The sequence below is a fragment of the Sebastes fasciatus genome, chromosome 9 (assembly GCF_043250625.1).
Source record: "Sebastes fasciatus isolate fSebFas1 chromosome 9, fSebFas1.pri, whole genome shotgun sequence".
NCBI classification, from domain to species: domain Eukaryota; kingdom Metazoa; phylum Chordata; class Actinopteri; order Perciformes; family Sebastidae; genus Sebastes; species Sebastes fasciatus.
In genome coordinates, this window is record NC_133803.1 from 33,411,784 (window position 1) to 33,429,839 (window position 18,056).

Here is an 18,056-nt window from a genome sequence, read left to right on the forward strand (position 1 = left end):
AACTCGCACAAGCCTGGCAGTCATCGGCGCACGGTCAGTAATGAAACGGCATTACCCAAGTGGTGCAGAAAATTGCCGGGAAGTAAGTGGGAGAGTTGAAAAGGTTACGCTGCCAAGTTTCCCTCAACGCACTAGTTTACTTGAGGGGGAAAATAAGCAGAGGAGTCTGATACAATCGCCAGAGGAGTTCAGTAGGAGTAGCTGGTGTCTCCAAATAACCTCCGGCTTATTGGGTTTATTGATCTTAAGAATGGAGGAACTTAGAAAAGGAGCTCTGTGGCCTTTGTGGTTCTTTTAATAAGCATAACAGTGAGCAGGGAAATGAGCAGATGATTCAGATATGAGTGCTGCACCTGAGTAAGAGACGAATACAGCAGCGCTGAAACAATAAGAGAAAAGTTTTAATGTCTTTTATCGAACACTAATGTCAAACATTCACTGCTTGTAGCTGGCTAGCTCGCTCAAATGGGATGTTTTGCTGATTTTGTCCGTTTTATATTATTTTAAATGCATTATCTTTAGAGGTTTGACTGTTGGTGCAACAAAATACACAATTTTAAGATGCCACCTTTGGCTCTTCACTAAATCAGAGGCAGCAAATATATATGTGTATATATATATACAGATTTCGCCTAAAAGCCATGCCGTCAGATTGACGTTACTGGAAACTTGTGATGGGCATGTTTCACTACTTTCTGACAATGAAGTGACCATTATGAAGCATTTAGGGGAATCTATTAGCAGATATTCAGCAATATTCATAACTACGTTTTCATTCGTGTATAATCACCTGAAACTAGGAATCGTTGTGTTTTCGTTAGCTTAGAATGAGTCCATCATATCTACATAGGGAGCGGGTCCTCTTCACGGAGTCCGGACAAAACCGAACTCTGGCTCTAGAGAGAGATGACGCTGAAGGCCACCGTAGTTCTCCGACACGCTTGTGAAAGTGCAGTAATGTGAGCCGCAGAGTGAAAGACTGTGGTACCGCCAGCCGCCGTCTGACGTCCATTGCATCTAAAGTAGTGTAACAATGGTAAGGATGGTCTCTGAGCGAGATGAACGGTGTTACCACGATTTGGCACACGGTAACTCACGTTACTGCATTTTTGGAAAGGGAGGAGTGAGCAGAGGGGTACTCAGTTGGTTGCAATCTGCAACTACACCGCTAGATGTCGCCAAATACTACACACTGTACCTAAATGAACTAGAATTACCGCCTCGCGGTTGTACGCCTCCGCCAACCAGTCAAGTTGCAGTTTACATCCATGTCTGTCCAAAATGTCATCACTTCATGCTGTTACATATGAATTCTTGAGTTATTGACAAAAATGTATTTTGTGAGATCACAGTTACCTTTGACCTCGTTGAGTCCAAGTGGACATTTTTGCAAATTCCCTCCAGGCGTTCCTGAGATATCACGTTCACGAGCCGGACAGGCGGACGGACAACCGGAACGCATGATGCCTCCGGCCACGACTGTCGCCGGCACAGAGGCATAACAATACAAATCCCAGCCTAATCAATAACAGGGCTGTAACTAACGATTATTTTCACCATTGATTAATCTGTCGTTTCTTTTCTTGTTTAATCCATAGAGTGTCAGAACATAATGAAAAATGATGGTCAGTTTCTCAGACCTGAAGGTGAGGTCTTCAAATGTCCCTCACACAGTCCAAAACGCAAATATATTGAATATTTATGGTGACATGAAACACAGAAAAGCAGCAAATGCTCACATTGAAGGAGCTGGAACAAGTCTATTTTAGGCGTTTCTTGCAAAGAAAAATGCTTCAGATGATTCTAAAAATTACACGCTAGTACAATTCATATTAATTTATGAATGTAATCGTTTCTGCGCTACTAAATAGGGATAATAATTTGCAGCTTCAGCATTAGGAGCATTCAGCATTAGGAATCAGGACTAAGATTGCAGGTCCTGTGCAACACTGGTAGCACGTCATGGTAGTTTTATACCCCGTCTTTAATCCTCCGATGGCTGATTTAAAAATGGATGGACTGTCAGATTTGTGTCTCCTGAGATTAAAGAAAAACCAGCCCTGCAGTCACATGCACGCATACACGCACACGCACACGCACACACACACACACACACACACACACACACACACACACACACACACACACACACACACACACACACACACACACACACACACACACACACACAGAGACAAACCAAAGCAGATTTTCTGTTTTAATCATAAATCATTGGTTTACAAAACTAACAATCGTGTTGACATTGCATCCTCTTGATTGAAAACTAAGAAAAAATAGAAGCTCTGACCAGATGATTTAACATATACTGGACATGTATATATGTGTGTGTGTGTGTGTGTGTGTGTGTGTGGGAGGTCTATATTTGTTTCTATGTGTGTGCATGTGTCTCTAGTCCGCAGCCAGTCCAGTGGCAGAGCCGCTGTTAGGCGTTTCTGTAGTGTTGCAGTAAACCATCTGCGTCCTCGGTTGGTTTCCGTGTGTCGTTGCCATGGCGACTCATACATGGCTGTCACAACTACTTGGTTTCAGAGCTCCTGGCGATCGTCCATCCGTCTGTCTGTCCGACTTTTTGCCGCGGCTGATCAGTGTCTCTGCGTGTTTCCTGGTGTGGTTGTCATGGTGATCTGGTGTTTAGCACCTGGACAGTCTTGCGGCCGTAGTGCCAGTAGCTATAGCCTGACGCTGCTGTCGTCACCGCGGTAACATACCTGAAATATAATACACATGTACTGTAATTAAAATACCAGTTCTATTCATCTGATTGGTCAAATTAGTTTATTTTAAATGCCAACAGCATAATTTCCCTCATTGGAGCATGTTTTTATTGTGTAGATTATTATTATTATATATGTTATTATTATTGATTAATCAATTGATACATTTAAAAACAATGTATCAAATTATTAAGATAAGATAATCCTGTATTAGTTCCACAGTGGGTACATTTGCAATGTTACAGCAGCAAAGGGGACAGTGCAAACAAAAGGCATCAATAAAAAACAGAAAAAGACATAATAAATAGTACGTAATCAATAAAGATATAACAATAAGTAAACTGTAACAAAGCAAAATATAAAAAATATAAAATATGTACAGATATAGTAGTAGACAGACATTATGCACATGAAATATGAAATGTTGATATTGTACAGGATATTAAACTGGAATTAAAATTGTATTGTGTGTTTTTTTGTGCAGTGGTAGAGTCAAGGGAGACATTGCAGAAGCAATGCATGCTATTAGATGAAATGGTAATATATAAAGTGTTTTGAAACATAATTTTATAAACTTATTTTTAAAATTTAATTCATCCATAAATGATTAGCCGACTAATCGACTGAGAGGGGGGCCGCCCTAAAAATAAACGGCGAGAAAAGAAGGCAGAAGTGAGCATGGCTCACAAACCCCCCCGCTCACTGCTTGACCCCTACTCAAGTAGGGCCAAAGGTTTTGCCCTTTTGGAACTAATGGAACGAGTTCTACTCCGGAAACCAAATTGAAGTGGAAAAAGAAAATCACATTTTTTGGCCAAAATCTAAAAAAATTGGGCACGTGGACTTCAAACCCCCCAAAAGGCAAACTAGACCACACCGTCAACCATGATACCAAATTTGAAGTTCCTATGTTAAATAGTTTCCGAGTTCTGCTCCGGAAACGAAAGTGTGATACGCGAACGGACGGAAGGACTACGTTGTCGCAGGGGTATAATTAAATCTAAAAGTACAATGAATGAGCAAGAAAAATACAGATGCTTGTTCTTGTGTAGATTAGTTTAACATTTGTATAAAAATGTAGGTTACTGTGACACAATAAAATGTTTGTCCTGAGTCGGATCTCTACTCCAACCCACTCGGCGTTGTAGATTGGAATGAGTCAGTGCACTTAACCTGAACACTCTGTCAAGCACATAAATGCTGTTTGTTCCAGCAGAGATGAAACCATTAGCATTCAAAAGCCCTTTGCACAATAAACATTTTTTGTTGGAACCAATACACTATAAAGTAAAGGACATTATGGATATTAAAGTCAGGTGTGTGAGACCGGTGTGTACAGTATGCAGGTGTAAGACAGTGTAGGGTGTGTGTGGTTTACCATAAGCACTGCAGCAGGACACTGTCTGTATACTGGAAGACTGGAGCAGCCAGAGAGGATGCAACCAGAAGGAGCTGGATGGCTGTGTTCACCTAACAAAACAATACACACACACAAAGTCAGAATAAAAACCGTTCACATCCACACATTACCTGCTTCTCTAACAAATGAAGTTTGGCTCATTATTTTTTGGAAAACCTGTTGAGTATGTGACAAGGGTTGTGGCTGGTTCCAAGAACAAAACTACTCCTGCCTGCCAGGTAACAGAATAATTATGCAGAGTTTGTGGGGGAGCCATGAAGGAATATTTTGACAGTGAATTTTAATGTGTTTTTGCACAACAGATTTTCATATTCCAAGTATTGTGGACTCAAATTCAAAATGATGGATGAAGGGAATAACTTTTCCATCAACAAGATGAGTATTTTGGACAGCGCAGTTTTAGATCTCCTGGTTTGGTTTCTTTCCTGACTGAAGTATTTACAAGCCTGTATGTTTACATGTGCAGTGATCAGGGCTCAAAGTGGACAGTATTTTAGACACCTAAAAGAATTAATATCAGTCGAAGTGTACGCTAAATTTAGAATATTTTCGCTGCTTTACTTTGCAGTCAGGCAGCCCTTTCCGATGGAGCACTGAAGCTGTTGCTATGCTCGGTATCGATATCGGTTAGTCTGTTTGTGCTGTTGTGTGACTTTGATGAATTTAAACTAACCAAAGTCTCACAATAACACAAACTAACAGATCGAGGCAGCGGTAGACCGGCAACTTCCATGTTCTGCGAGGTAAAATTACATTTCAATGGATTCTGGTTTTATGGCGAGACCATAGATAACGGCTTCAGTTCCCCGTCGGACACGTAGATTGTATAGCTGTGCAATGAAAATATTCTAAATATAGCGTTCACTTAAACTGATATTGATTTTTTTTAGGTGTCTAAAATGCGTTTTGCTGCTGCCTCTGTCCACAGCAGTACATTACTTTGTTCCCATGCTGGTACTGCAACTCCATCTACTGTAGGTAATACACTGACTATGGATAAGTACCTCATACAACCGCACTTCAAAAACACTCAAACTATCCCTTTAAGGCTATATTGTTGATAAATCTCCACTTAAGTACAGAGATGTACAAAATGTTCAGTGTAGTGCACAGCGAGAGTGGGTGGTTGTGTGTGTGTGTCACCTTGCTGAAGAGTGTGGGCTTGAGCTGTGCTGTGGTGTAGCAGGGGTTAAAAAACTTGCTAAGGGTCACCTGGAGGAAAAAAGAGGAAGAAATTGTTCAGTACATTGATTTCCTTCCTCTCCCATAGAGGACGGTGAAATGGATCTCGTCTCACCGGTGGAGGTACAGTCTTGTATCTGACCCAGAAGACAGCAGCTATCAAACCAATGTCTCTGGAAATCACTAGAGCGGTCAGGAGAGCTAAAAGAAGAAACAACACAATAAATCATCTTTTAATACACATCGCTAGAATATGAAATACAATAAAATGGAAAAAAAACACTTAAAAGAAATGCAGCTATTTAACACTGTCATTGATCATTTTATCTTACATACTGAAATAAATAAATATAATACCTGGTATAAGCTCAGCATAGGTGAGACTGACATATAAAAAACTGATGAGAATCTTGTCAGCCAACGGGTCGAGAGCGCTACCCAACGCCGACTTCTGAGTGGGCCACGTTCTGGCGATGTAACCGTCCAACTGAGTGAAACAGAAAGAGATGAAGACATGTTAATACATGCTCTTAAACAAACATGTTAATCAAAATCATCATGTAGGCTGTTTATTCATTTGTCACTCTGATTAATATCAAGACAGAAATCAAAGCTGAATAATTTAAGGTAATGTTCCCTGTCTTAAAGGGAACATCTACGTCCATCTACGTTTTTTTCCAGGGTTTCCAAATAGAAACGCCACTCAGCTGTCAGCAGAAAGCAGTGACGTAGGTTACCAAAGTAAACTAATCAATAAGGTTATGAATAATGTGAACGCTGAGTTGCTGGTTTACCGCTGCATCGGTCGGTTAGTTAGTTTGTTTTATTGCGTGACTTTCTGATCTGAACTAACGTGGCGTCCACAGCAGTACGTTGCTTAGCTTCCTGTCTGCTTCTCCAAACTGGGAGCACGCCGGACGCCATCTAAGTTACTGTATGTAACGTTAATACATTGACTATAAGGCTGTACAAGTCGCAGCGTCATCATGCAGAAACCTAAGTCAGGTCACGTGTGAAAAAGTTTGTAGAAGGTCTTGGTAAAACAGCATTTTGACGCTAAAACATATGTACTTTGACCAAAATTTGAATAAGGAACACTACTGGGAAGCTTTAGAATGAAATAAACCACCCCAAAAAACTAAAAAAATAATGGACCTTTAGGGTGGGTATGTGTCTAGATAGAATTTCTGATTTTTTTGGGAGACGAATATGTTTTGTAATAATTATATAGTGCCAAATGTCTCAAGTCCAAACAATTTGTATCTCTGTAAAAATCTGTAGCTCCACTCAAGTGCTTCAGTGAAAGTGTCTACATTACCATGTCAGTCGCTCCTGCCAGTGTAAACAGAGCCAGGCTGAGGTGAAAGTGCTGCTCGATGATCAGGTGACCCAAGAACGGTGCCAGCAGAATCCGACACACGCACAAGAAGTTGGGGATTGTCCACGGGTTCTCATGCTGCAGAAATAAACAGATCACATTACTCCATAAATCAACAAGTCAGAGACCGATAATAGCATCGACGCGGCGCAGCAGGTAAATCAGCCTGAACATATTCCAGCAACATTCCTAAGCTGGGTATGAATCTGTGAATGTGTCGGATACATCAACAAGCTTCTCAGAAGAGTGGTTCTGATTCTGATTTGATTAATTATATGTATGTTTCCGGGTCAAAAACCACCAGGGAAAGATGAGAACAAAACATATCTTGTAAAACAATTAAAAAAAACAATTGACTGTTTTTGTTGTTGCTGGAATTTTTGAGGCCGATACCAATATTGATATTGCTGAATTACAAAAATCTGATGGACAGCAAAAACACAATACACACAATTAAACAGTTGAAAAATAAACTTGTCTGTGCAGTTTCTAAATTCTTATATCTTTCATATTTCTGTATTACTTTCTCCTTACCTTGATGTGTCAGTCTAGCTCTACTTAAACTTGTATACAACTTTACTGATATTTTGAATGCAGCTTGTTTATGTAACATTATTAGTATTGTTACAGTGTTAGTTTGTTTCTATCTGAACTTCAAACAGGTGATCTTCTGTAACCTTACACACACTCCTACAGACAGACAGACAGACACACCTACAGTCAGACAGTCAGACAGACAGACAGACAGACAGACAGACAGACAGACAGACAGACAGACAGACAGACACTCCTACAGACAGACAGACACAGACAGACAGACACTCCTACAGACAGACAGACAGACAGACAGACAGACAGACAGACAGACAGACACTCCTACAGACAGACAGTCAGACAGTCAGACAGACAGTCAGACAGACAGTCAGACAGACAGACACTCCTACAGACAGACAGTCAGACAGACAGACAGACAGACAGTCAGACAGACAGACAGTCAGACAGACAGTCAGACAGACAGACAGTCAGACAGTCAGACAGACAGACAGACAGACAGGTGTGTAGTTCCTCACCAGCTCTTTGAACTTGAAGAGTCCGTGTTGTCCCGGTACCGGTACCGGATCCCCGTCTTCTTTCCGGTCCGGTACCGGTGATCTGTCCGGTTTCTCCTCGGTCTTCCCGGTGCAGAGTCCTCGAGCTCTGGTTGACAGCAGGAACCGGAAACCGGCCGCCGTCCTCTCGTGACCTCCCCGGTAGAGCAGCACGGTTCCTTGTGTGTACAGCCACGGTGTCGCGGTTACCGGCTGCAGGATCCCACTGGAGAGCCTCCAGCCGGTAACCGGGGCCGGTCTCACCCTCAGGTAGTCGGTGACAGCAGGTGTGTGTCTGTGCCTCCATGACGCAGACTGAGACCGACTCACACCGACGGACAGACAGCGGACAGTCGGCGCTCTGCGGCACAACGACGAGGAAACCCTCCCTAAACACATCATCATCATCTCCCGTTACCGACCTGCAGGTCTGGAGCGGTCCGGTACCGGGATCATGGTGATATCAGACTCTGACGGTCAGAACCGACGAGCTCTCAGACAGCAGGCTGCACGCTGCCATGTTGCCGTAAACTGACTCTGCACAAAGCGTCGTAAAACCACCAATGACGCTGTTAGTGACTAGAAGGGAACCAGCAAACTGAGGGAACTCTCGCGAGATTGTAAAGGTTAGATACTGATGTCGGATAGTTAAGGTAGTCGGGCAGCGAGTCTCGCGAGACTTTTTGCGGGCTCCCTTCTAGACACGACCAATGACGCTTTCGTTTCGTTAACAAGGCTTTTATTTTGAAAATAAATAATCTTCTGATTCAGACAACACCATGAATTTATACATAAATATATACAGGTCATTTTATGTACATAAAAATAACAGTGACTTCTAAAATATAGTACATTTTAACTGTATTCAAATAGTGTGATAAACAATATGTATGAAACAACTCAACAGGGAGGTTTTAGACACCGAATGTAACCTTACTTTGAAATATTAGAAAAACTAAATTCAGCTACAATTGTCGTTTGAAGCAGTCATCATGTACCGTAAAAATACATGTACATTGAAAGCAAAGAGTACCTGACTGAGTAAACTAGTCTAAAACCAGATCGTTTTAGTTTTTCCAACATAGATAATGGGATCTTTGGCACATTACAATATTTAAGAGGTGCGGTACTAAATTATATTTGGTTGAAGTAGCTTGAGTAATGTTTGAAGTCCTACTTAGCTGATGCAAGTACAGCCAAATCACAAGTAGGATAAATAATACCATTTTTGTGTGTAAAGAAATGCAGCAGAGAAGGAAGTTTGTGCTCATTCGGGAAACTGGTTGCCGTAATGTTCAGCAGAGAGAAGCCCTCTGTGAGGTTTCAGTAGTTGATCTGTCCCGTCTGTCAGTTGTTGTGGTTGTTACAGTCTCTTCAGAAGGTTACACAGTCGTTGGCTGGTTGGTGGTTTGGTGAAAGTGGTCTGGATAACGGGTTCCCCCATCAAGTTTTTTCCCCTCTTCTATAAAAAGAGACCCTGTTCAGTTATCCCGAGCACTGACCTTGTAGTGAGGTCTGAAGTGATCAGACAGTCTGTAGCTGGTACAGCTTGGCTCCTTTCTTCAGCAGGAAACCCTGTTCATTCAGGGAACTCACCAGACCTTCAAAATCCATCACCTGGAAGGAATCAACCAACGACTGAATAAATCATCCAGCATGAATGCATACGATGGTGTTTTTAGTGCAACTACAGGTTTTACTGCATGTTTTTAACACTGACTCATGGCCTGAATTACTGAGAACTTTTGTGCAGGTAAGAAACACTTTAACCTTTCTATTAGAGGTTGATAGGACGTTTTATAAACTATCATTATCAGCAGAACTGGGCTTTGTTAAGTGACTCCTACTGCATTGAGTTTATGAGTCGTAGACACTCAAATCATTTCTCTCAGTTGGAGTTGACATGCAACCTCAATGTGGTGTCTTAACCCTTCTTAACCCTCTTGATGACAGTCTGTGCTGTGCTGTCATTTCTGTGCATGTAAGAGCTTTCACCTTTATGTTCACTCTGCTGGCTACAGATCGAAGCATCTGCAGGTCAAACTGCGTCTGATTGGTCTTCTGAGCGTGCATGTGCAGTGCGTTGACCAGTCGTTTTGCAGCGCCGCGCTGACTCATGCCTGCTCCAAGCTGAGAGCGCTCAAAGTCCAGATTGCCCAGACCATCTGAATATGTATCAGCCAGACTGAAAAACAAAATCACACAAACAGATGGAGAGACAAAGAGAGAAATGTCATCCATCCCAAAACGGCACATTCAACAGCAGGATATAATCTTGATTTTATATACCAGATGTCACAACAGTTATCCGTTCTGTAATGGTAGGAGTATATTGCTATGTGCTCATATTTAAAAAAACACATCTATATATTATGCTGCAAATAAAAATCAAGACTTTTTAAACATCTTTTGCAGGACTAAATGGAACTAACAGACAGATTTAGCTGCCACAGGCAAGCTGTTACCTCTGCACTCTGCAGAAAATAACCAGAATATTAATCTATAATGAAAATAATTGTTAGCTGCAGCCCTAATGCACACAAAGACTCCTGTAGTGTCACCTGTGTTTCATGATCTCCACCACATCTTCAGCATCACTGTTGGTAGCGGTCTCTCTGAGCTCCAGTCTGGCTCTTGCCTGCACAACAACACACAGTAAACCACATAAATACTGGGACACTAGTGGGAAATGGTTCCTTTTGTGAGCCTGAAACCTGATGTCTTAATGCATCACATGTTGCTGATGGGTGAACACACTGGATACTATGGAGGACGGAACCTGCCAAAATAAAATAAATTAATTAATGAGTAAATAAATGACTCAATAAATAAATAAATATGTCATTAAATGTAGCAAAAATAATTTTAAAAATAACTGTAACCATTAATTATTTGATAAAATGTGACATAAATTGATATTTGTTTTAATTAGCTTCTTTATTTATTTATCTTTGTATTAATTCCCTTATTTATTTAATTTTCCCTTTTATTTATGTATTAATTTTTTTAATTTTTAAATTAATTAATTTATTTTTGCATTGATTTTCTATTTATTTTTACATTTCTTTATGCATTTCTGCCTCATTATGGAAATATGGGGGCTATCACTCAATGTGTGTCATCATGGGGTCTAATTTATTTATTAAAAATTTACAAAAATAAATATATAAATAAATAAAAGGGAAAATTAAACAGAAGAGTAAATAAATAAGGGAATTAATACAAAGATAAATAAATAAAGAATAATGAAATATTTATTTATTTATTGAGTCATTTATTTTTTATTTTGGCAGGTTCCGTCCTCCATAGAATACATACATAACGAACCATACATAAACATAAAGAAAGTTACCTCAGTTAGTCTGATTAAAGACTCGAGTTGTCGTGTGGTGATGGGCGTGCAATCAGCAGAGTGAGCCTGAGATCGCAGCTTCAGGTAGAAGTTCTGAAGTGTCTTCGCTGCTTCAGGAGAGAGCGAGGGATGGACGTACTGACGAGCGTAGCTGATATACTTCCTTAGCAAAGATACCGGGATGGGGTCTACGGGTTCACCTGCAGGGACCTTGACACACACACACACATGTTGCATGAATACAAATGCTTCTTGACAGATATCACTGTACTCCTAGAGTCTTTCTTTTACCTGCAAACGTTCAGACAGCGGCATGTCTGCGTGTTCTAGTAGGATGGAGGTCTCTAATTCACTGTTAGCCCTGGTAACTACGGCACTGCTGGTTCTGCCTTTTCCTGCCCTGTTTGCCATGACGTATTCTGACAGGTGGCGATCATGTGACTCGTCTGGGATGTCCAGGAGCAGGAAGACGACGTCGAATCGAGAGAGGAGCGCTGAGCCCATTCTAAAGACAAGAATGCACAACTGTAAATATAACTAAACCACTTGTATATTTACACAGATATACAGTCATATCCTCCAGCAGTCGCTAAAAAACAGAATCAATTTACTGACTGACTGTTGAAGCTAACTTACTTCAGATTTTCAGAGACAGTCTTGCCTCTGTTGTAATGTCCTCCGATGGGGTTCGCAGCAGCCACGACTGATGTCCTGGCAGGCAGAGATGAAACTATTCCAGCCTTCGCCAGACTGACAGACTGCTGCTCCATGGCTTCTAGCAGAGCCTGCTGCTGGTGGCCCAACTTATCAAACTCATCAATGCAGCACAGGCCTAAAGAGAACAGACAGAGGAAGAGAATAAAAACAGAATGAGGATGCAGAGAGGACTTCAAACAAATAGTTATGACTGGTGCGAGGACCTCAAGGCCACCAAAATAAATCAATATACATTATTAACACACAAGACTAGGGATGCACCGATCAGACTTTTCAGTCCCGATATTGATACCTGGGGGTATCGGCCGATACAGAGAACTGATCCGATACAAGTGTTTAATTAATAAGCCTCACTGTGAGGAAGCAACAAAGATCATTTTTTAATGTTGTATGTGTAAGGCAACATTACGCTTGACTTAGACATTGCTTTCCTAACTTTGTAAAACAAAATGTAACAAGTAAATACATAGATTTCACAGAATTTAATATTATTTATTGTTTAAATAATAAATCGTGCACCAGCAACTTGGTAAAAGATCTTCAAAATGTGTTGAATACTTTGGCATGATGCTTCTGGAGGTGCTTGATTAAGTTGGTTGTGTTATATTTTGCAGTGCTGCTGCCAACCCCTCAAAACATTGACTTTGCAGATACAGAAAGTAGCCGTAGGTCTTGTTGGCATAGTAACAAACAGCTGACATGCATGTTGTTAAGTTCCCTCATCTATGCAGTCTGCTGGCCGTCTATTCAATCTCTTTCTTACCTTGGTCAGCCAGCACCAAGGCTCCGGCCTCTAGAGCAAAATCCCCTGTTCCTGCCTCTCGGGATAAACTCACTGTTAGTCCTAAGAGAAACAAAAACAAAAAATTAAATTCCCAACTTGATTATGTTGCAACAGATCTGAAATCTGTCCAGAGAGTAATCACCACCTGCATAATTTCGGGAGAGTAGAACTTTAAGACAGTTTACCTGTGGTGCTTGTGCTGTTGCCACATACATAGATTCCTCTGGGAGCCACATTACACACCGCCTACACACAGAGCACACATGAATATTACGTTAACATTTACACACTGAGAATGATTCACATGTCACAGCTTCAGACGCATTACAACCTCACCTAAAGAGTAACAACATGACATACTAATCTCTGCCATACTGCTCTATTCAAAGTGTTTCCTGTGTTACCTGCAACATCTGACTCTTTCCCAGTCCAGGGTCTCCCACCATCAGGAGGTGTGGGTCTCCTCTGACTGGGACGCTGTTCTTGTCCGTGTGTTTCTGTCTGCCACCAAACAACACCAAGGATAGAGCAGCTTTCACCAGCTTAGGACACACAAGAACACAAGAGAGGGTTGGCCTGAACTGGACAAATCAAGATGACAGAAAATGCCCTGTTGACCAGATGTGAATGACATTACTGTATTCAACTAAATCATAAGTATCCCCCTTTGTGACCTCTGATGAAAATGCTGTTGGTGTGCTTGATCTTGTTAGAAGTGCAGTGCATAGCAGGACTCACCAGGTGGCCATAGATGACAGGACACAAAGACCTGAAAGAGGAGAGATAAGAGTGTTATATATCCTGATATGAGTTACCAGCATAGTGTTAAAACGTTAAAGAAATTAGTGGCGTTTAGACAAATTTGCGTTAATGCGTTAACTTTGACAGCCCTAATTAAAACTACAAGTTGATATTTAAGAAAAACAGTAAACATGTCATATTGTAAATACACATCTTACTGTACTATAAGCCTCAGCAGGTCAGGTTGTGACTGGATCTCCTGGATGGCATACAGCTCCTTCAGACTGAACTCCTCCCCTCCAGAACGATCTTCAAGTGACCCTCTTGACCCCTGACCTGACTTGGACCGCTGACCTACACATTAAGAAGAAATAACACCTTATTGCTCTGTTAAATAAAAAAACATACAACTGCATCGCATAATTCAAGTCCAAACTCACACACAGAGCTTCAGTACCTTTACTGTTGCTGACTGAAGTGGCTTCAAGGTAGAGGAGGAACATACACTGATCCTTATTACCCCGGGAACTAGTACTTTTTGTACCATCGTTGGTAACTCTAACTATCCCCGTCACAGTGACTGCGTCTCCAGGGACGCTGCTGTCACAGAGGTCGGCGGTCAGGTGACACTCGACGCTGCGTGGGATTCGGCCAGTCTCCCTCTGCTCTCCGCCCATCAACTCCTGCACCCTGAATAAGCACACACACACACACACACACACACACACACACACACACACACACACACACACACACACACACACAAAAACAAAATTCAAATAACGTATGTAAATGGTGACCCAGGATTGAAGATGCACGCATGCATATGTTCTAAGCAAAGCTGGGATTTTCTAACAATATTCCACTTTTTAGTAGAGATAACCCGCCACAACAACATTTTGTGACACTGGTGATAAAGTTAAAAGTTCATTGCTCTTTGAAAGGGTGTACTTGCATTATTATGCTATTATATTATCATTATATCAGTGGCATAAAATGGTCTTAAAATGACAATAACATCGTTTATCGCAATTATTTCTGGGACAATATGTCATCCAACAAAAGGAGTTAATGTGACAGGCCTATTTAATCGGCCACGTCTCGACACAGTTTTTCAATGCTGATCGTTCAGTTATGTACATACTGTAGGTACATGATTTACTTACTTGATGATCTGCCAGTCTACAGTGTGAGTAAGAGGGGAACTCCGGCTGGGGGCGAAGGAACGACTGCGGCAGTCAGGCTTGCTACACTGGGTGATAAAAGACACATATACACACATTAGAAGTGCAAAATGAATCTGTAAATCTGAGTAATGATGTCAAAGATGGTTATGTGCATGCTGGAGGGAAAATGTATGTATGTATTCATTATTACTTATGTTGTGGAAACATTACAGCACAGGAAAGATGTTGCGGGATAAAAAGGGAGCTGTAAATGTGTGCGTGTACCTTGGTAGGTGTAGCGTATTTCCCGTACTGTAGTGGCAGAGACTGTGTGTGTGAGCAGCCCAGACACCTGAAGGCCATCCTGGTACACAGAGGTCTGATGTTGCTCACTCTGACCACTGTTCCCCTCACACACACCAGCCGTCCAAACACACTGGCACGCAACGTCCGCAACGCAGTCAGCGGCTCGTAGTTATACAGCCTGTGGATGATTTACACAAATTCATGGTCGGCAGTTGTACGGTTGTCAATCAAACGACTGATTGTGATTCTCTGTGTGCGTTACCTCGCGCTGATGTGAGGGATGTTGATGATTGGTGTATCGACAGGAAGCTCTTCCTCTTGCAGTTCAGCAACCTGTTTCTCCAAATCTACAGTTAACACCTGGAAAACACACACAGTTTTTGGATTTAAAAAGAATTGTTAATAATGATAAGTAATATTAAAAATATGCCAAGAATTAATTCAGCATGCCTTTTCACATTTAATATTAGAGTTGCAACTAACAACAAAAATAACTCAAACCAATTATCAAAGTAGTTGTCGATTAATTTATAGTTGACAACTATTGATTAATTGTTGCCGCTCTATTTAATATTCTTTTATTAAAAGGCTTTAGAGTACTTAATAAATTATGCAACTATGTAACTTGCAGATGACAACATGTGTGTAGTAGCGACTGTGTGTGTGTGTGTGTGTGTGTGTGTGTGTGTGTACCTGGTGAATGGCCACTCCCAAACAGTTGAGCATCACCTCTGGCTGTTCCTTCAGCTCTGTGGTCAGATCAGGAAGTGCTTCACGCACGGTTTTGTCTCCAGTCAAGTCTGCATAATCCACCAGAACACTGCCCTGACGCTCAATCTCATCCTGTGCACAAACACACAAGATCTGACCTTTTAACTGACATAGCAAACATTTATAAACCAGGGTAAAAAGAGGGACATTTTCCATTGACAAAAAGTTTTTCCCCGCAGACAGAAAATGCACACGTCATAGATAGACAGGGTTATCATTTCTCTATATAATCTAGCGGTCAACTTATTAAACAGAAAGATGCACAGACTGACAGACTGACCTTGTCATACAGTTGAATCTTGGAAGTGAAATATTTTTCAAACACTTTGATCTTCTCCACACTAGGGGAACTCTCTATGAAGCCTGCACATAAAAATACTTATTAAGACATACAGTACACACAGACACAGAAAAAGCCACATGATCATGCATTATATGTGTCTACAGCATGCATTATCATCATGTGAAACAGAGCTACAAAAACACACAGGTACCTTCTGTGAAGTAGAGTGCCCATCCTTTGTACGGACACAATACGTCTAGAGTAGACTGACAAAGGACTGAAGAGGAAGACAGGCAGTTAGAATTGTAAATTATGATGCATATTGTTGCAGCTTTTCATGTACAATCTGAATTTCATTATATAAAATGTTGTAAGAACATTAGATGCTGATATGTAATTTGTCTTCAGCTCATTTTATGTTTGTCTCCCACATTCTCTTATTATGCAGCGAACAAGAGCACCTGTCAGCAAACAGAACCGTAAATCCTTTGAAACAATAACTATGTATTTATTTTTGCAGATTTATTTATACCAAATCTTTTATTCCCTAAAAGTTGATTACTGGATGTAAAATGGAAAAAGAAAATCAAACTCACCTCTCTGGCTGCTGAGAGTATGGTTTCCTGATCCTCCTCCGCCAACACCACCTCCACCTCTCCACCCTCCTCCACCCCTTCCTCCTCCTCCCCCTGCAGATCCTCCTCTCCATGGTCTACTCCTCCATCCTCCTCCTCCTCCTCTCCATCCTCCACCACCTCCACCTCCTCTCCATCCACCACTACCGCCACTGCTGCTTCCGCTTCCTCCTCCTCTCCATCCACCACTACCGCTGCTGTTGCCTCCTCCTCCTCCTCCTCTTCCTCTCCATCCACCACTACCGCTGCTGCCTCCTCCTCCTCTTCCTCCTCCTCCTCTCCATCCACCACTACCGCCTTCTCCTCCTCCTCCACTCCCACCCCTCCATGAGCCTCTCCTGGATTCCTCTCCACTCATTACTGTCCTAAAACAAAGCAAGAGGGAAGAACAGAACAATAAATATGAGTTATGGAGTTGTTTCAGTCAAACATTTGACAAGAATGCAGGTGTAGTGAATGCATACAAAATAGAAATGACAAAAACATCTTCTCTGTGCACTCCTTTGTAACTTTAAATTAGATAAAAAACGGTTTAAATGAGTGCAGCACGCATTTATAACAAGTGCAGTACCAAAATAATCATCCCCATATGCTTTTAATCTATACACAGGACATTTAGATGCATTTTTAAAACTGTGTCTCATTGAGTTTGATGTCGCTCTGAGAACTTACTGCACAAATAAACTGCTGTGTAACTTTATTCCAATAACACAGCTGCTCCAGACTCCATTTAAAAAACTGGACATTTAGTGTTAACACAGCTGTTTGCAGACTGAATTAAAGCCTCAAATAAAAACTTCCAATATATACTGTATATGAAGAACCACATGACAATTCGGCATACAAATAAGCAGTCTCTGACTTTGTGTTAAGCCCATTTACAACGTTTATAACTCAACTGTTAGAGTTTAACGTTAGCTACTAGCTAGTTAAAGTAGTAGAGTTAACGTTAGATAGTTTTGTTCTATTAGCTAAATATTCTGTTAAAACACTTTGACAGTGACAGTAGATGATACAAACCTTTCGTTTTGTCCTGTGTAATAGAGTTAATTGGTTTAATAACGTCTATAACATGTTATATTAACTCAAAACGACTAAATGTTGATGTTTACAAGTTCCCTCCACTGACTTCAAGCTTCTTCTTCTTCTGTTTTAATGTGCAGCAGAGTCGCCGCTCAGCCTCTCTACCGCTCCCCTCCCTCCTTCAGGACACCAGCGGTACTACACATAGCAATACCACATCTCAATTCAAAATAAATACAATAAACTGATTGTGTTTTGTTTTGTTTTTTATGGAAAATAGTTTTGTTGGTTAATTAAATTAAAGAAAATAAATTAAGAGTATTTAAAGCATATTTGTTGTGTTCTACATAATGACAATGACCTTCACTGAAATAATAAATGTGTACACAGCCCTCTGTGGCCATCAGCTGGGCATTTTGTATCATTACAGTTAATGTCAATACTTAATTTGGAAAGTTCAATACAGTAGTAACAT

General features: G+C 41.0%; 2 protein-coding genes across 3 annotated transcripts; both read right to left on the reverse strand.

Annotated features, from left to right (window-relative positions):
- Positions 1-2,200: 2,200 nt before the first annotated feature.
- crls1 (cardiolipin synthase 1) lies at positions 2,201-8,341 on the reverse strand. The gene is made up of 7 exons (XM_074647379.1): positions 7,786-8,341; positions 6,656-6,793; positions 5,695-5,824; positions 5,453-5,538; positions 5,299-5,367; positions 4,114-4,205; positions 2,201-2,729 (listed from the first exon to the last, which is right to left on the reverse strand). The coding sequence occupies exons 1-7, from the start codon at positions 8,209-8,211 to the stop codon at positions 2,636-2,638; spliced, it is 1,035 nt and encodes a 344-aa protein (XP_074503480.1). The 5' UTR covers positions 8,212-8,341; the 3' UTR covers positions 2,201-2,635.
- Positions 8,342-8,491: 150 nt separating this feature from the next.
- Positions 8,492-17,729, reverse strand: mcm8 (minichromosome maintenance 8 homologous recombination repair factor). 2 transcript variants are annotated; one of them, XM_074647377.1, is made up of 20 exons: positions 17,579-17,729; positions 16,520-16,918; positions 16,135-16,200; positions 15,921-16,003; positions 15,563-15,712; positions 15,132-15,229; positions 14,849-15,047; positions 14,564-14,649; positions 13,855-14,087; positions 13,616-13,751; positions 13,395-13,425; positions 13,061-13,198; positions 12,842-12,902; positions 12,636-12,716; positions 11,792-11,987; positions 11,447-11,660; positions 11,156-11,365; positions 10,365-10,441; positions 9,799-9,988; positions 8,492-9,420 (listed from the first exon to the last, which is right to left on the reverse strand). In XM_074647377.1, exons 2-20 carry the CDS (start codon positions 16,914-16,916, stop codon positions 9,328-9,330), a joined length of 2,739 nt encoding a protein of 912 aa, XP_074503478.1. In that variant the 5' UTR covers positions 16,917-16,918; positions 17,579-17,729; the 3' UTR covers positions 8,492-9,327. The 2 variants fall into 2 exon arrangements, with proteins under 2 accessions (XP_074503478.1, XP_074503477.1); XM_074647376.1 differs by having other exon boundaries at positions 16,520-16,923.
- Between the last annotated feature and the right edge of the window lie 327 nt (positions 17,730-18,056).